This window comes from Rhamphochromis longiceps, linkage group LG1 (genome assembly GCF_057381845.1).
Source record: "Rhamphochromis longiceps isolate RC_006_pf linkage group LG1, R_longiceps_female_GT1.1, whole genome shotgun sequence".
In the NCBI taxonomy this organism is placed as follows: domain Eukaryota; kingdom Metazoa; phylum Chordata; class Actinopteri; order Cichliformes; family Cichlidae; genus Rhamphochromis; species Rhamphochromis longiceps.
In genome coordinates this window covers 41,324,309-41,343,813 of record NC_140557.1, presented here as the reverse complement: position 1 = coordinate 41,343,813, position 19,505 = coordinate 41,324,309, and the positions used below count along the sequence as shown (strand labels likewise).

The window sequence follows — 19,505 nt, the reverse complement described above, 5'->3', positions numbered from 1 at the left end:
TCTCCCTTTTTAGTGACTAATGACAACCTGTTTTAGAAAGGTTGTCATTAGTCACTAAACCAGAGGCACTTCAGTTCTTAGCCAGGATTCAAATACATGTATTACTTCAGTGGGTGTGTGCCTGATGTCTTGGTGTGGTATCTTTCCTGGGGGGCTCATCATAGCAACAACAACTAGTGACTCATGCCACTGCACACCACCAAGGTCAACTTCATCTCCTTCATATTAAATCGAACCAACCAGCTGCACAAGCGTCAACCTCACGCTTCTGGGCATTTTAAGTAAACGTGATTCAATTAGCTGACACCTATATTGCAGTAGCACAAGCAAAGTGAACCAATGCATCCATAGTCATGACTTCCCATCTTTCAAAGTGAATTAGAGGCTAGTGTTGAATCTGGATCCATATCTGTGTGCATCATGTACAGGTATTCAGTGTATGAACAAACATAGTGACCTGTACCAATTCACAGCAGTCACCTCACAGCACTTTATATTGTAAAGTAGAGACGCCACAATGAGGGTGTCGGGTTTACAATACAGAGCACCGAACATATATAGAGTGAACAAAGTGGTTGGAAGAGAAAGGATTGTCACAGAGTGAAGTCAGAGTGGCTATACTAATTGAATAACTAAAACGTGATACTTCTACTAAATCAGGTACTTCTATGATTTTATATATTATTATATGCAATGCATTCTTTTCTTTTTTTTTCAGATCTATGTTCAAACACGAAACCCTGCCAACCTTAACATGCAGATAGTGAGGGATGAATACCCTGATCGACCCCTAACACTTGAAGGCGCCCTGGACAAGCGGAAAGTTTACCAGCAGTTCCAGCCAGTGGTCACCCTGGCCAAAGGCTACACCATCCACTGGGACCAGGCGGCACCTGCTGAGGTCACCATCTGGCTCATCAACTTCAACAAGTCAGTGAATAAACTTAGAAACATTTTTTTACTCAAAGCACGTTAACAGCACCAGTGTCTGTACTGTTGGACCATTGTACCACACACACTGTGTGAGGTTGGTCATTAAACACTTTGTATATAAATAGAAAGATTTGAAATTCTATCCTGGGAGCCAATTAAGAGAAGCTAACATGGTTCTTCAGTGTTTTCAATTTCCTTTGAATACTTACCCTTGTGCTATTGGGTGTCCTGGTCTGATGGAAGTATAATGGTAGGTTATTTTTTCACAGACTTTTCATAAATTTGGTTCCTCATAATAGCAGTAGAGCTCAACATAGCGCCATCCTGACAAAGTTTAAGTGTGTCTAATCCAGTAACTTTAGTCTTAGTTTAGAAGTATAAAAGGACTGGATGTTACAGTCCCCGATGATGCATTGCTTCAAATGGAGAAAGTCTCGAGGGACGGCTGCTGTGAGAAAGCAGCCCAGAAGCTTTACCATCGGAACACATCATCAGTTGTGTGCCTCGACTTCACAGGGTATTTCAGCCTCTACGGTGCATAACGTCACATGATGTTTTGGTATCTGCTATGTATTATTATTATTTTCACTGGTTAGTTCTGAGTTCATTCTTATTACGTCTCTGAGTTTACTTATGATCAGTTCAGTTATTTGTTTTTTATGTTCCCCTTGTGTCTTTGTCCTCTGTGCCCCTCTGTGCGTTTGATCCTCATGTCTGAGTTTTCCAACATTTAGTTCCCATGTTCCCCTCCTCGTGACTATTCCAGGCCCCCCCTGTCTGTCATGTTTGCATTTGGGTCCTCACGTAAAAAGAATCCAAACAATCTGCCTCCGCATATCGTGGCACAAGTCAAGCACAGTTGTTTTAACTAAACGTTAAATAAAGATAAATTGATCAAATCTTTGGCTGAAGCTGGAGGAAATAGTTGAGAGAACTATGTAAGACTGCAGTTCTGCGTCTGTTTCCATGCCTAAGAATTTTTATGTAGCTTATCCGTCCAGCTACACTTTCTGAAGCAGCATGGACGTCCTCTCTAATAAGACCAGGATTTCATGGTTTTCTGGACACCACTGTGAGAGACAGCAAGGACTGCATGTGCCATCAGTTCTTCTGCACATTGTACAGCTCAGCCGTTCCACACAGAGTTCAGGTTTATATGGTTGAATAGTTTGTAATAATGCAGCTCTCCTCTAGATAAACCCTGAGCTCCACCTGACTCCTAATCCTCAGAACCCTCTGCACCGGTGCTTAGTGATTTCTATCATAAGAGATATTTCTTATATTAAAAGTATATTGATTTATTTATTTTCCCTCGCTGTTTTTAGAGTGTGAAACTTGAGCTCACACTGGATTTTTGAGCCACTGAATCTCAGCAGAATGCTGGTTTTTACTGAAGTGAACCAGCTGCCTCGTTGTATATAAACCACAGTGCATTGTTAGATCATCCTGCAATTGTGACATGAAAATAAATTTCCTCACTTAGTAAATCTGTCCCATAGCATATAAATTAGATCCATCTTGTTTTCTTGTATTTTACTGTTGTTGATCAAAAGTAGTTCCTCCTCCCTGACTGCCGTAAAATTCCCTCAGTCCGTCACTTATCCCAGCTGACCTCAAGTAAGAATGAATCTTAAAAACAAGGACATTGCTGGTGAAAGCTGAATATACGGAACATTAACATTAATGTAGATCATAATCTTGAGCTCACATGGTGTTCTTCAGCTCTTATTACAACAAGTTCAGCTGTGAGTTTAACAAACTGTTGTTAAATCTATCAGGACGTTTTGGATGAACGTGCAGTTACAGTGAACATTTCCATCATCTGCTTTGTTTATTATGTCGATTGTTTTCATAATTGGTTGGCTGGTCCATCACGATGACTTATTAGACGGGATGTTTTTTCCTCCCAGTGGACCCAGGATGGTCCAGTGTATCCTATGATAAGGAAGCAATAAAGGAAGCACTGAAGCCCCCTTTCCTTTCCTGTTTCCAGTTTAAAGGGGGTTTATTGTCATTTCCTGTTCCAGTTCTTCAAATCTTCAAACAAATTTGGAGAATTGGAAGAGCTTTGATTATGGCCACCACACAGATAATTCCAGGTCTGTCAGTTAGGAAACTTCCTAAGCAAAATGGACTGTTGGAATGTAGGTAGGTGTCAGGCTACTGTGGTGAGTCGACCCTTGACCTTAGCACAGAAAGATGAAACAGTTAAAGTAATTGGGAACATGATGGGAGTTTATTGAACACATGGATTCTGCTTTGAAACTAGAGTCTATATTTAGAGGATTTCTGTTATTAATTTGAATGAAATGGAGCCCATCAGCCCCTTCACCTCTCAACATTCTTTCCAACGATTCGCTGCAAAAATAGGAAAAGTTTCTTTTTGAGCTTTGGCCTCTCTTCAGCTGGCTTTCATGGTGCGGCCCTGAGCTATTTAAACTGCATGAAGTCTGTTTGTTATTTCAAGGTTGTCAGTTAATCCCTGATGGCCTGAATCAAAACATGACAGAACTAATACGAATCATTTTCACTGATTGTGCAAAGAACAATGGCTCCATCTACAGCTCATTGTGGTGTTTAGCAAGTGAGGCAAACTTCTGTAAAAAGAAGCGAACCACATCTTGTTCCTGTTTTGACTCAAAACCTCTGTTTTGAGAGTAAACTGACGAGTTTAATTATGTTTTTGTCTGACTTTCATATAATGACACAGTTTTCGTTTGTTTGTTTTAAAAAATATTGACAAAAAATCTTGTAGAAGATTCATTTTGAAGAAGCTTTTGAGTTAAAGAGATCTGATTTGAGTCAGTTTATATGGCAGGTTTTATTTCACGTAATATTTGACCTTATTTAGTGTTTTTTCATGTATTTAGTCTTTAAGTAGAGCTGGCACCTTTCAGCAGACCACTAAGGGGAACTGATGATTGATAAACAGCATGCGTGGCTTTGTGAAGTCAGATCCTGAATAGTTAAGCTGAGCAGCTGACAGAAGAGTCATTAAGGTAATCAGAACGTTTTGCAATGTAAATGCAAATAACATGCATTCTGTATGCTGCACACAAATGACTGAGAATCAGCCCCATGCCACAGTGTATAAATTAAACACTTTGATTTTTGAATACTAATGCATATCTGTGATAGACTGGTGAGTCTTTAAATGGTGCGCCCTGCATCTTACCCTCTAACAATCCCAAAAGGTTGAGTCTGCTCATCTGGACGTTTTCAGTGGGAGAAACGTTTCGTCACTCATCCAGGTGACTTCTTCAGTCTCAGCCGACTGCAGGTTTCCCCACCGTGACAGTTTGTAACGGTACATTTGGTCTTTGATCAGTGATCAGTGGGCTTTGATTAGTTGTTGTTAATTAATGGTCACGACGATTTGCACATTAATGATCAAGGAACTGACCTCACAGCCCAGTGGTGCTAGTTTCAGTCATTATGCAACTGGCAACTTTTAATGCTCACTCCCTACATTTGAACAGCAATACATCTACGTTCCACTCCTTACATTTTCAAAGCAGGCTTGTTACTTTGCACTTAGTTCATCTGAAGCCACTTGTTCACATCACTGCTTTTCTTTTCAGTGTTAAACCAATTTTAAATTAAGAGGAAGGTCAGAGAAATGTCAGGTGCTCAGTGACATCTGATAAACAGTCAATATAAGGACTGCATTTAAATCATTTTAGAGTTTTTAAATCAGATATTGCATCAGTATAAGATGTGAATGGTTTTTCATATAATGAAATATGTTTGACAGCAAGTTGAACTCTGCATTATTTGAAGGTTGCATGAATATACTTGGCAGTTCATGCAGTCTAAACAGCATTCTGTTTATGGTAATGCATTTTGTTGGACAGGTTGGTAAGCTGTGGTGGTTGCACTTTTAGGTTACATCAAGGTACCAGTCAATTAGAATTTAAGCTGATATTAAAGGTAATACTCATTAGTCGCTCGCTGAATTCCACCTTTCAACCTGCCTCGTAGTGTCTGCAGGCTAGAAATCAGCCACAGTAGCTCGTTTAACATCAGCTTATATCATGTTGACTTTAAGTCTGTACATGTGTTGTTGTGTAAATCATAAGGTTCAGTTTCATTTACACAAAAATACCTGATAGTGATGTCCCCATGTTTTTGCTTTTGAAATTAAATCTGATCATATTGGATTTGGATTGGATTGGTGTTTCCCTTGTGTTTCAGGAATGACTGGATCAATGTGGGCCTCTGCTATCCGCAAGGTACCACCTTCACAATCCTGTCAGACATCCACAATCGGCTGACCAAACAAACCCGCAAGACTGGCGTCTTCGTGAGGACGACTCACAAGGAGAAGATCAACCACTTGCACTTGGCCAGAGGATATTTCTACTGGGAAGAAGACACTGGGTCCGACACATGCACAGACCACTACATTACACTCATTACCAGAAGTAGGACAACTAGGAAAAATATACAGGGATTAGACACACAGAAAAGATCACTCTTACAGTAAAATAAGAGCTACATCAGCCCAAAGTGAAATGTGGCATTCCTACAATAAAAGATGCAAAGGTGTGACCTTTGTGACTAAGCACACATAAAGCTGGGCATACCCTGGATATATACTGATATACTGTTAAGAGGATGGATGGATGGCACTGTAAGAGTTCACAAAAAAGTGTACCTGTAGGTATTACTGATCACCTGACTGCTCAGGGTTAGATGACATGAGTGTACTGTGAAACCTCTGTGCATTGCAATGTCAGATGTCAGGAATACCTTTAACAGTGTGATTTGTTTTTGGTTGCTAAGTGTCAGGGAAAGCATATGATGCCTGTCATTCATTGTGTGTCTCGCAGCCTCCTCTTCCTGAAGGTGAAAGCCCACAATCATAGAGAGACGTTTGCCTTCTGCTCTGTGAAGGGTTGTGAGAGGGTGAAGATCACAGCAATCGTACCAAAAGGCAGTCCACCCAGCAACTGCTTGGCTAAGGCGTACCCCAAACATGCTGAGCTGCCCATTGTCGATGTTCCAATGCCCAGAAAAATTCCCACTGCCAGGCTGGTGAGCAATGAAATTAAAATGATTCCAACTCCCCACTATTTTCCTGTGGAATTGGCATTATTCATGTCATTAGAAGTATAGAAAGAATATATGTCCTGGCTAGATGGAAGATTAAAAGAAATGCTTATTTTCTTCTCTTGGTGTTAAAATCCACTCTGAAACACCGCAAAGAGAGAGGGAGAGTGGAGAGATTCAGTAGAGGTGCAATATACAGTAACCAGGTATAGTACTGTGACAATCATACCACTTGATCCCTGGTATAATTCTCAAACACGCACCTTAAAGCACATAACTCGTAAGCTGGAGAGAAAATGACATATCACAAATTTAGAAGATCATCATTTAGCCTGGAGAAATAGTTTCCTGCTTTATAAGAAAGCTAGAACATCTTACTATTCATCACTGATTGAAGAAAAGGTTTCTCTCTTCCTCCAAACCATCAGCGTGTCTGTCAGACCCCATTCCTACAAGACTGCTCAAAGAAGTCCTGCCATTAATTAATGCTTCGATCTTAAATATGATCAACCTAAGAGTAGTTGTCAAACAGCTAACAGATCATCTGCAGAGGCTTATTTGAAGAGTTTCAGTCAGGTTTCAGAGCTCATCACAGCACAGAAACAGCTTTAGTGAAGGTTACAAATGATCTTCTTATGGCCTCTGACAGTGGACTCATCTCTGTGCTTGTCCTGCTAGACCTCAGTGCAGCGTTCGATACTGTCGACCATAATATCCTATTAGAGCGATTAGAACATGCTGTAGGTATTACAGGTACTGCACTGCAGTGGTTTGTATCATATCTATCTAATAGACTCCAGTTTGTGCATGTAAATGGAGAGTCCTCTTCACACACTGAGGTTAATTATGGAGTTCCACAGGGTTCAGTGCTAGGACGACATAAAAAGTAATATAAAACTGAGGTTATTGTACTCGGTCCTAAAAATCTCATTAATATGGTATCAGTAATCAGGCCCCATCTTATCTTAATGACCTTGTAGTACCATATCACCCTATTAGAGCACTTCGCTCTCGCTCTGCAGGCCTACTTGTTGTTCCTAGAGTATTTAAAAGTAGAATGGGAGGCAGAGCCTTCAGTTTTCAGGCCCCTCTTCTGTGGAACCAGCTTCCAGTTTGGATTCAGGAGACAGACACTATCTCTACTTTCAAGATTAGGCTTCAAACTTTCCTTTTTGCTAAAGCATATAGTTAGGGCTGGACCAGGTGACCCTGAATCCTCCCTTAGTTATGCTGCAATAGACGTAGGCTGCCGGGGGATTCCCATGATGCATTGAGTTTTTCCTTCTTCAGTCACCTTTCTCACTCACTATGTGTGAATAGACCTCTCTGCACTGAATCATACGTACAGCATGTCTTTATCCTGTCTTCCTTCTCTCACCCCAACCGGTCGCAGCAGATGGCCCCGCCCCTCCCTGAGCCTGGTTGGCGCTGTATAAATAAAATTTAATTTAATTTTATTGACCACCTGCCTAATATTGTCTTGGTCCCCCTTTTGCTTCCAATGTAACAGATCCTGTAAGTCCTGTGAGTTGCGAGGTTGAGCCTTCATGGATCAGACTCTAGCATATCCACAGATGCCTGATTTGACTGAGATTTGGGGAATATGGAGGTCAAACCCTCAAATGCATTGTTGTGCTCCTCAAACCATTGCTCTGTGGCTGGGTGAATGATCTTGCCTAAAGACACCACAGCCATCAGGGAGCACCATTTCCATGAAAGGGTGTACATGGTCTGCAACAAGACTTAGACAGGTGGAACGTGTCAAAGTAACATCCAGATTGATGAATTACCCGACGTTTCGCAGCAGAACATTGTCTAAAGCGTCACACTGCTAGCTCGTCTTTTTCCCATGGTGCATCCAGTCAGGTGTTCCCCAGGAAATGACGCGCAGTATCAAATTTATACAATATCAAATATTGCCTACATAAATTCCAACCCTGGCCATCCACGTGATGTAAAAGAAAATGTGACTCATCATATTAGCCTACCTTCTTCCATCGCTCCAATTCTGACGCTCATGTGTCCATTGCTGGTGTTTTCAGTGGTGCACAGAGGTCAGCATGAGCATCCTGACTGGTCTGCAGCCACATGTGCAACACACTGTGATACGCTGTGTATTCTGACATCTTTCTGTCAGAACCAGAATCAACTTTTTTCAACAATTTGACTGATAGTATCTCATCTGTTGAGTCAGACCACAAGGGCCAGTCTTCACTGCCCACGAGCATCAGTGAGCCTTGGCCATCAATGATCTTTGGACTACTTGAACACTGCATACACAGCTTGAGTTGTCTCAAGCCGCTTCATAATGTAAGGTAAAGACGTACAGTATAACAGAGAGATTTAGTTGTCCACTCTGAAAAAAGACTCTTTTAACAGGAAATGGCAGAATCAGGCTCAGCAAGCGACAGCCATCTACTGCTGCTGGGTTTGAGGCAAGAAAATACAAACAAACAACAAGCGGGACAAAAAACGAACTACAGAACAAATACATGAGTGAAAAGAGAGGCATGCAGACAAATACACACCAACTTCATCTAGATTTGGACATATTACACAGTTTGTACATTATTGGTGGAAATCCAGAGGATTTGCTGCTGTCTGACACATATTTCTTCACTTATATTAGTTTCATAGTGAGCGTATTGATATTGTTTGTTTTTCAGAAGCAGACCATCTACTCATGTTTTTGCTGCTTGCTGTGTGATTGATATTTTAAATTCTGTGGTTGTATTTCAAAGATATATATTCCAAGCACCATCTGATACACACTGTTTTCCTCTTATTTTCCCTGCCGCTGGTTTCCCCTGAACAGTCATTCACGATGTCATATTTTCCCCATGTTAAATGTGTTTTTGCTGCTGTGAATATACTATCATCACTGTTTCTTTGTGGACTTGCTCCTAGCACTCCTCAGAGCACTTCCTGGAGATCAAACTGGAGTCCTACAACACCCGCCACTTCCACATCAAGAAGGACGTTGCCTTTACTGAGGTAACCTCTCTCTCAGACACACCTGAAGAATGGCTCTAATGATCTAGTTACCGAGAGTTTGATTGAACCTGTATCTACTTTTGTTAAACCTCATCACTCAGAATGTTTTTATTTAAAGATACAAATAAGGACAACAAACATCTTCTGAGCTTTTGTGTGGAAAGTTCCAGCAGTGTTGCTGACTTGAAGTGCCGCATGTAGTGAGTCAGACTGCAGGTCAAGGAGTTCAAGCCGAACATCACTGGATTATTTATCTACACTGCAAGTAAAGGGAGATTAAACCATGTGCTTTTCACTTCGAATGTTTGAAGGCAAATCACCTTGAAACTCATCTTGCAGGGAGTGGATGAGCAGGAGCTGAGACGATCAGCTGATGAGACAGAGTGAGAAAGTTGCTCTCTTTCTCATGAAAGCCTTCAGGCTGTATGTTTCATGTGCAAATAGGCCCTTGCATTGCAGTTTGGTTTTAAGTTCATTTGTTAGTACAGCAAGCACGATCAGCCTCCCGTTCTGCACCTGAGAGCTTCGTCTGGAGTGTCTTTCTTTTCACAAAACTCTTGAACTCCTGCGCTCAGGTCCCAGACTCTTTTCAGTACTCTGCCTCAGCCACCTGACAGCTGTGTGCTAGACTGTCACCGTGTTCAGCCTCATGCTCCTCCAAAGTGCAACAAACTGAGATTCAGAGCACATGGCCTGATGAAGTAACTAATTAAATTCATATCTAATTGAAGTAGAATTACACACAGACAGAGAGAAGAAGATGTGGGTCCACATCAGGTGATTAGGCGTTAATAATGTGATTGGATGTCCCTGTGTGTGGTTAGATGTCAGAAGATGTGACATCCAGTGTGAGAGTGGGCAGAAAGGGTGAGCAGGTACAAAAGGATATGAGCTTTTTCCCTTTTGTCTTCTGTGAGATGAGCAGTTCTAAAGGTTGGATCTAAAGTGTTCACGGCTGTACAAAAGAGTGAACGCTTTCCTGCAAGCCCAGCTGCACACGAGCTTAGACAAAGTCAAGTATTTATTTATTGTCATTGTCAAAGAACAATGAAATTGCGTTTGGGGCTTCCGTGCAACCCGTAAAAAAAAGAAACCCCTTAAAACCCAAGTGTAAATATTTAACCCAGTGTGACTTCAGTGCAATGAGACAATCCTTAGCAACAACATGAGAACAAGACAGGTAATGTTCATAGGACATTCAGACAAAGACCTGAGAAACATGACAAAATGCAACAATGCAACCCGTTCAATATTATTGTACTGTGAGATATGATGGTTGTCTATTTAAGAAAGGGGGGGGGGGGGGGGGAGAATAAAGATATAATGCACCAATGCAAACCAGTTCAGTGCTATCAAGAAGTTGGATATGGTTATTGTCCGTGAGAAATCAATCAAATCAAACCCATTTTGATTTCCACCTGGCTTCTTCAGGTACATATTACCACTTCATTTAAAGCTGCAGATGGTAATCCTTTGCTAAACTATGTAAGGTTGGCTTTCAAAGGTGGGCAAACCTTCCTCTATCTCTTCTTGGTAGGAAATGAATAATCTACCCATATTTCTCTGTGGTTTTCAGTGCATCCCTCTGTTTTTACCTAAATCCTTTTTCAAATCTGTGAATCGAATGATTTCATCATTTATTTGGGCAAACAAAACCCCCAGGATTAGTATGACCTCACTACAACAGGGTAGGCTCAGTGGTGGTCTCGCTCTTCAAAAGTTTACTTACTGGCTGAATGATCTTCAGGCTACTTGGTGTTGCCCTGAGGCTTAATCGTGTCTCTCTACCTCACCTTCTTACACCTTCAGCACTATTATTTTCATCCCTCCCTGTTTCCCTGTTACAGTTTATAGACAACCCTGTTCTAATTGCCTCTCTAAAAATATGGTATTAATTCTGGCATCACTTCAGTTCAGCCTCTGCTCTGGCCCCAATCTGTAACAACCACCTCCTCCCCCCTCCCTGGTGGACTCGTCCTTCTGTAAATGGGCAAGAAACGGTATTAAATGTTTTTTTAAAGATAACACTTTCCTCAGCTTTAGTGACCTGACTTCTTTGTACGATTTGCCCTCGTGTCAGTTGTTCCGCTATTTTCAAAGACATGTGCATCTTCTATCTGGCCCGAGTTTCCAAGTCATGCCCCCAATCATTGGTAGGAAGACTTATTTGAGCTAAAGCCTCACCATAAGGCTCTTATATCACAAATATATACTTTCATTACGGCATCGGGCAATTATTCAACCCAAAAAATTGCTTCCAGTTGGGAACAGGATTTGGGTCTTAAGTTTGTGGAAGATTACTGGGACAAAGTCACTGACATAATTCATACCTCATCCTCGTGTGCAAGACTCTCCCTTATTCAGTTTACGACGGTATACAGATTACACTTCTCAAGATGTAGACTAGATCTAAAATATATCCCGGTATTCCTGACCTGTGCAACAGATGCAACACCTCCCCCTGTGGTTTAACTCGTTTTTACCTGCCCAACACTTCAGTTATACTGCACTTTTTATTTTAAAGTGCTCTCTCATGTTTCTGAAGATTCCACCCTAAACCTTCATCGTTAGCAGCTGGATGTCATCGCTTTCCCTTTATTGCTGGCACGGCGTGGAATTTTGCTGGCTTGGAAAACTCCTCACCCTCCTGCCCGATCACGTTGGCTGGAACATGTTATGTTCTGATATGTCAAATTACATGTAAAAAGTCTATAAATAAAGAGGGAAACAAATGTTCACAGCTCCTTTCCAGCAGGGACGCCAGAGGAATCATTTATTTACGTTTCTGTAAAAAAGCAGCATAGATTGTGCAACTCCGCTCTGTAAGAGTTTTATTTCCTTTTACTTATTCTGATAGGCTGTACAACTCTGGTGCTCTGTGATGTCACATCCTTAAAGTGATCATTTGAATACAGTCACCTCAATGTGTTTTATATTGTAAGGTAAACCATACAGTAGAAACCCCAACAATCAGCCCCCTCATGGGGGAGCAGATCCAGGCTCAGGGAGGGACAGTCATGTTCTGCGATAGTTTGGGGGTTAGGGGGAAAAAGAGCAGAGAGACAAAGAGAGACACATATTAAAGACTAATAATGTAATGTACGGAGCGGTATATGCTTATGGAGTCAAAAGAGAAAGGTGAAAAAGAAATTATTGGCTTAACACATCTCGGAGCTGCAGTGTGATTGGCTGCCTCTGTTGTGACAGGTAAATGGCAAGACGTTGCACCAACCTGAAGATGGAGTGCACCTGACAGTAATTGATGGGCATGATGGGAAGGTGGTGGACACGAAAGGCTTCAGGAATTCCATCCTCCAGGGAATTCCTGCAGAGATAGACAACTACATCAGTGGACTGAGAGACAAGTAAGAAACTCTCTCCACCTACACTGACAAACACCCTGAGGTACATTGCTGTTTCATGTTCTGATAGACTGTGTCCTTTGGGGACATAAAAGGACCTCCAAAAATTGATTTACATTGACATTGTGTGTTAAACTCATCTAAATGCTTTTCAGATCAAAAAATGTATTTTGCTGCATTAAAATATCAATCAATGTGTCTCTCCCTCTTTCACTAGTTCAATTGTCCTCATGACATCCAAGGGTCGCCTGGTTACCAGAGGATCCTGGACCAAAGTCCTGGGAAAACTTGGCGCAGAGAAAAACGTCCGTTTGAAAGGTAGCTGTTATGTGCTTATTCTATTATCTTGTCTTTTTACTCTGTAAAGGCTGATGGAGTATTGCCATCACCCTGCTGAGTGGGCGGGTGGTGTGGACACCCAATAACTTGAGAACGAGCCAACGTAGGAGTTTCAAATTGATACTGAAAGTGCCTCGACTATCTCAGTGACCTTGACATCAAGGTCAGAGTAAGTGTTCCAAAAGTCTCGTGAATGTGATAACTTGAGATGTAGGATTTTGAATGTGATACTGTAGGTGGGTCTGCTCAGAGGCTGAGGGGTAGCACTGGTTTCTCCTGCCAACTTTTAAAATTGGTAAAAATTTTATTTATATATACCAGGGGTAGGCAACTCCAGGTCTCGAGGGCCGGTGTCCTGCAGGTTTTAGATGTGTCCTTGATCCAACACAGCTGATTCAAATGGCTAAATGACCTCAACATGTCTTGAAGTTGGTAATGAACTAATCATTTGATTCAGGTGTGAGATCTAAAACCTGCAGGACACCAGCCCTCGAGACCTGGAGTTGCCTACCCCTGGTATAGACTGTTCTTTCTTGGAGCATGGCTGCCTAATCGATCTTATCTATCGTTAATGCCACAAATAAAAATAACAGGATGGAAAACTTCTATTACATGGCATGAGTAGTTAATTGTTTCCTTACCCATCAGGCACAGTAACTTTTAATCAACTAGTCTCTCTAATATTGACTAATGTTCATGGCTGCATAGAGAAAGCTCTGCTATTCAAAAACAAAAAGATCACATCGGGCCAAAAAGGCTTCTTTGTTTACAGATGGGCAGTGTTGGTCAAGTTACTTGAAAAAAGTAATCAGTACTTCCCCCAAAAGTAATCCCGTTACTTTACTGATTACTTATTTTCAAAAGTAATTAATTACTTAGTTACTTAGTTACTTTTTAAAAACACGATTTACAACCTGAATAGGAGATAAAGCATGTAGCTTGTCATTGTCAGTGTGTGAATGGGTGAATGTAGTGTGAAGCGCTTTGGGGTCCTTAGGGACTAGAAAAGCGCTATACAAATGCAGGCCATTTACCATAAAGCGATAGATCTTTCAGCCCAATTCTACTTTTTCTACATAATCATCATACAAAATGTAATCAAATGGAAAAGTCTCTTTTTAAAACTTGTTTTATCAGTTTTAATCTTTTAACTTTATGCATGAAGCAAAAATTTAATTATATGCAACATTCTCTGACTGGAAGAAATTAGTTTAACATTTAAACCTATTTTCTGCACATTCCAGCACATAAAATAAAATATTTTTGTGTTTACACTCACTCTTTCAAATAGATGCAAGTAAAACACAGCAGAAAATAAATAAAGTCAAAGACTCAGCGGTCCTGTTGCTCTATTTTCACCTGTAAAGCAGGAGTGGGGTAGGCGGAGGTTTACCCTGGTGCAGGTGTGCCGCGGTCAGTGGAAGAATCCGCGAGTTTCTCTGTGAGTTTCCCATTACGTCGTAGCTACTCGGTGCTTGTTGGAAGTTTAGGGGTTTTTTTCGCTGTAAAAAGAAGTTTTCTTCCCACGCACAGCGGACACTAATGTTTTTGTCACTTTTTATGGAATCAAACTCAAAGTAAGGTCAGTACTTCCACGCTTTAAACGCTGCACGCTCATACTCTCTCTGCACTCGATATGTGATCCATTGTTGATCTGCACACAGCTGTTGTCACGAACGTCGCACTCGCTTACGTCACTGTCGTGAGACATTCTCGCAAAAAGTCACGGTTTTAGTAACGCAGTAACGCAGCGTTCCTACGGGAAAGTAACGGTAATCTAATTACCGTTTTTGCAATAGTAATCCCTTACTTTACTCGTTACTCGAAAAAAGTAATCAGATTACAATAACGCGTTACTTGTAACGCGTTACTGCCCATCTCTGCAGATGAGACCAACATAGAACTTCTTTGTTTGAATGAGACGTCTTCTTTAGAGAAAACACTTCAATTTAGCATCAGAACTCTTTGTGAAACATGGAAGTGGGAGTGTAAGAATTTTACCGGATCCACTGCATCCAATCCAGGACAGCACTCCATCACAGACTTAACAGTGAATACTGAATTATGCCAGAAGTTGTTCTATCAAAGAAGCATAAAATCTGTCCTTTTCAATGAAGGAGAGCATGAAGTGAGCAGTTGTAGGGCAAATGTATAAGCACCTGCTACAAGTTTAACTTTTTCTTTGAGGAATGAGGAAATACTACTGATTTTAAAAAAATACTCTAGATGGTTAAGTTAATGAAAGCAGAAAGTGTAAAACTATAGGAATTGTTAGAAACAGTAATCAGCTTTAGGACATCCTGTGGAATCCCACTTGTACTCCACTTATGTCTCTTTTATTGGTGTCATCTGGCTTTTCTGCAGATAAGCTGGCATTTGTGGGCTTTAAGGGCTCCTTCCACCCTGACTGGGTCTATCTGGAGGCGGACAGCGAACAAGCCAAGATCCATCAAGTTTTGCCCGTCCCTGTGATCCACAAGATGAAGCTATGAGTGGCAGTCAGAGTGGGGAGGATCAGCCAAGTGACCATTTGGGCCTGGATACTGAAACACAACACCCCCACAAAATCAAATCAAATCAAATCAAATCAAATCACTTTTATTGTCACATCACATGTGCAGGTACATGTGAGTGAAATTCTTGTGTGCGAGCTTCACAAGGAACAGAGTTTTGCAAAATACAATAATGTAAACAAGCAAAATATAAGAATGGCTAAATCTGAAACTAACAAATATATGTACAATATATATAAATGCATACAGTATATGCATTTCTGGATGTGTATACTAAATATGTTTTTCTGCGTGTGTGTGTGTGTGTGTATGTGTGTGTGTGTGTGTGTGTGTGTGTGTGTGTGTGTGTGTGTGTACACATATTTTACAAATTAAATAGAGTAAACAATAAAATAAAATATATAAAATAAAATATACAGAGTGAGACATGTGCAAAACAGCGGCGTTACTGTACAGTGTGGAGTGCATAATGTTGAAGTTCCAGTAGTGAAGCTGAGGTGTCTATGACGTGTTCAGCAGTCTGATGGCCTGGTGGAAGAAGCTGTCTCTCAGTCTGCTGGTACGGGACCGGATGCTGCAGAACCTCCTTCCTGATGGAAGCAGTCTGAACAGTTTATGGCTGGGGTGACTGGAGTCCTTGATGATCCTCCCCGCTTTCCTCAGGCAGCGCTTCCTGTAGATGTCTTGGAGGGAGGGAAGCTCACCTCCAATTATCTGTTCAGAGCACCGCACTACTCGCTGGAGAGCTTTGCAGTTGTAGGCGGTGCTGTTGCCATACCAGGTGGTGATGCATCCAGTGAGGATGCTCTCAATGGCACAGTGATAGAAGGTCCTGAGGATGCGGGGGCTCATGCCGAATCTTTTCAGTCTCCTGAGAAAGAAGAGGCGCTGCTGCGCCTTCTTCACTGTTTTGTTTGTGTGTACTGACCACGTAAGATCCTCAGCCAGATGTACGCCAAGGAACCGGAAGCTGCTCACTCTCTCCACAGCAGCGCCGTTGATGGTGATGGGGGTGTGTACTTCTCTGCACTTCCGGAAGTCCACTATCAACTCCTTAATATAAATGCACAGTCACACACACATGCACACTACAGTCAGTTGCTCCGAGCCACTGATCCAGGATCATGTGGTGCTTATTCTGTGTTTGGTTATGAGAAAGGATGATGTGAAAGTATGTAAAAGGTGGAGGCACCCCTCACAGAGCTAGCACTGCCTGGGATGAACTGTCAGGTGATAACACCCTCTCTGGCAGCCATGTTAGCGGTCAGCTCATGGCAGCAGTAGCTCAGAACAGCCAATGGTGTCTACGCAAGTGTCTCTAGAAAAATATTAATAGGTGATGATAGATGATGATGGTCACTGTTGAATCTTTTTTTCTGACAGAACACTGCCAACAACATTGATTTGTTTACATAATGCTAGCTTGCTGGCTAAAGTCACCATTGGATTTTGCAAACCTGGTAGATGTTAAGAGAGCAACTGCAGTTAACCTCTAACATTCACGCCTTTTTTAGGATGTTTTCCTGTACAAGAGGAAAAGCTTGTAACAGAGGCATTGTGAGGCCAAAATGCATCTATAAGATTTGATTGGGACAGCAACAGCTAACCATTTCTGAAAACGTGCTTGTTCCATACGGCTAAAGCACAACCAGACTCCAACTTTAATCCTGAACAGGTTTTTGGCACTTACCAATTTTAGGACTAACAATCAGTGTTTTGACACGTTTGTTCCCAGCAGCTGGGATTGGCTCCCTTTACTAAAGGTCATCAGGTCTCTGACACAACCAAAAATCTTAATTAAATCTTTCACAGATTTGAGCTTTAGCACAGAAATCAGTCTTCAACCTGTAGTGAAAAAAAACTGTCTTATTATTTGCACTTGATATTGAAATGTTTGTTTTAAAAACAGCACAAATTGTAGATCGCTGCTAAAACTAGCCACACCTGTGAGCGTTATTTGGGGATTGTGCTCATGTACCTCATCACCCAGCTAAAATCTTTAAATCTGACCCATATGGGTCATCCAAAGAGTACAGAAAGTAAATGAAAACACGCACTTGAAGGTGGAAGTCATTGATAAGTGTAAAATGGGAAACTTTGACTCATCATTAGGTCAGTCTCTTCTTGAAGGCTTTGTCTTGACCTGTTTGTACACTCAAAAAAACATTAATTGTATAGTGATGAGGACTTTTTTTGCAGCTGTTGAAATGAAAGTTAGAGCTCTGTCCCCAGATGGGCTTTAAAATAACTGCATGGATTTAATCGAAGACAGCTGTGAGCTGCTACAGTTGCAGTTCTAGGAGTCGTTTGGAACACAAAAACTAAGAACAAGTTCTTCTTTCACCAAATGATTGTTTCCCATTTCAAAGACAGGATGACACAGGATACTAGTTTAAATCCCAACAGCAGCCACACTGACAGCACATTGTCATCAGACTAACAGACAAGCCAGTTTTTGATCTGCACATTTGGTGTAGCAGCTGAACAGCATGTTCCCTCCGAGGTTCATGACTGCTTGCAAAATAACTGGAACTCATTTCATACTTGTTTGCATGTGTCACTGGGACAGTTAATGGTTGGATAAGGAGAGCAGTATAAAATTAACTGGTTACAAAGTTTTTCACAGAGCACTGAGACAGCACTCTGACATATACAGGGAGTGCAGAATTATTAGGCAAATGAGTATTTTGTCCACATCATCCTCTTCATGCATGTTGTCTTACTCCAAGCTGTATAGGCTTGAAAGCCTACTACCAATTAAGCATATTAGGTGATGTGCATCTCTGTAATGAGAAGGGGTGTGGTCTAATGACATCAACACCCTATATCAGGTGTGCATAATTATTAGGCAACGTCCTTTCCTTTGGCAAAATGGGTCAAAAGAAGGACTTGACAGGCTCAGAAAAGTCAAAAATAGTGAGATATCTTGCAGAGGGATGCAGCAGTCTCAAAATTGCAAAGCTTCTGAAGCGTGATCATCGAACAATCAAGCGTTTCATTCAAAATAGTCAACAGGGTCGCAAGAAGCGTGTGGAAAAACCAAGGCGCAAAATAACTGCCCATGAACTGAGAAAAGTCAAGCGTGCAGCTGCCAAGATGCCACTTGCCACCAGTTTGGCCATATTTCAGAGCTGCAACATCACTGGAGTGCCCAAAAGCACAAGGTGTGCAATACTCAGAGACATGGCCAAGGTAAGAAAGGCTGAAAGACGACCACCACTGAACAAGACACACAAGCTGAAACGTCAAGACTGGGCCAAGAAATATCTCAAGACTGGTTTTTCTAAGGTTTTATGGACTGATGAAATGAGAGTGAGTCTTGATGGGCCAGATGGATGGGCCCGTGGCTGGATTGGTAAAGGGCAGAGAGCTCCAGTCCCACTCAGACGCCAGCAAGGTGGAGGTGGAGTACTGGTTTGGGCTGGTATCATCAAAGATGAGCTTGTGGGGCCTTTTCGGGTTGAGGATGGAGTCAAGCTCAACTCCCAGTCCTACTGCCAGTTTCTGGAAGACACCTTCTTCAAGCAGTGGTACAGGAAGAAGTCTGCATCCTTCAAGAAAAACATGATTTTCATGCAGGACAATGCTCCATCACACGCGTCCAAGTACTCCACAGCGTGGCTGGCAAGAAAGGGTATAAAAGAAGAAAAACTAATGACATGGCCTCCTTGTTCACCTGATCTGAACCCCATTGAGAACTCATCAAATGTGAGATTTACAAGGAGGGGAAACAGTACACCTCTCTGAACAGTGTCTGGGAGGCTGTGGTTGCTGCTGCACGCAATGTTGATGGTGAACAGATCAAAACACTGACAGAATCCATGGATGGCAGGCTTTTGAGTGTCCTTGCAAAGAAAGGTGGCTATATTGGTCGCTGATTTGTTTTTGTTTTGTTTTTGAATGTCAGAAATGTATATTTGTGAATGTGGAGATGTTATATTGGTTTCACTGGTAAAAATAAATCATTGAAATGGGTATATATTTGTTTTTTGTTAAGTTGCCTAATAATTATGCACAGTAATAGTCACCTGCACACACAGATATCCCCCTAAAATAGCTAAAACTAAAAACAAACTAAAAACTACTTCCAAAAACATTCAGCTTTGATATTAATGAGTTTTTTGGGTTCATTGAGAACATGGTTGTTGTTCAATAATAACATTATTCCTCAAAAATACAACTTGCCTAATAATTCTGCACTCCCTGTATATGGGCCGATATGGAAGTCTGTAATTGAGCTATACATAAATCTGAATGAATTGCATCTATTTTGTGTTATCAGGTGAGGTGCCATTCAGATTAAGCTGATGCT

General features: G+C 41.4%; 1 protein-coding gene across 4 annotated transcripts in view; it reads left to right on the top strand.

Moving 5' to 3' along the window:
• Positions 1-17,517, top strand: part of cemip (cell migration inducing hyaluronidase 1) — a 160,937-nt gene extending 143,420 nt beyond the window's left edge. For all 4 annotated transcript variants that reach the window (XM_085409269.1, XM_085409278.1, XM_085409285.1 and 1 more), the window contains 7 exons: positions 719-930; positions 5,128-5,313; positions 5,766-5,970; positions 8,893-8,979; positions 12,187-12,344; positions 12,559-12,659; positions 15,045-17,517. In XM_085409269.1, coding sequence (XP_085265395.1) covers positions 719-930; positions 5,128-5,313; positions 5,766-5,970; positions 8,893-8,979; positions 12,187-12,344; positions 12,559-12,659; positions 15,045-15,172 — 1,077 coding nt within the window. In that variant the 3' untranslated portion in view covers positions 15,173-17,517. The remainder of the gene's footprint in view (positions 1-718; positions 931-5,127; positions 5,314-5,765; positions 5,971-8,892; positions 8,980-12,186; positions 12,345-12,558; positions 12,660-15,044) is intronic.
• The last annotated feature ends 1,988 nt before the right edge of the window (positions 17,518-19,505 follow it).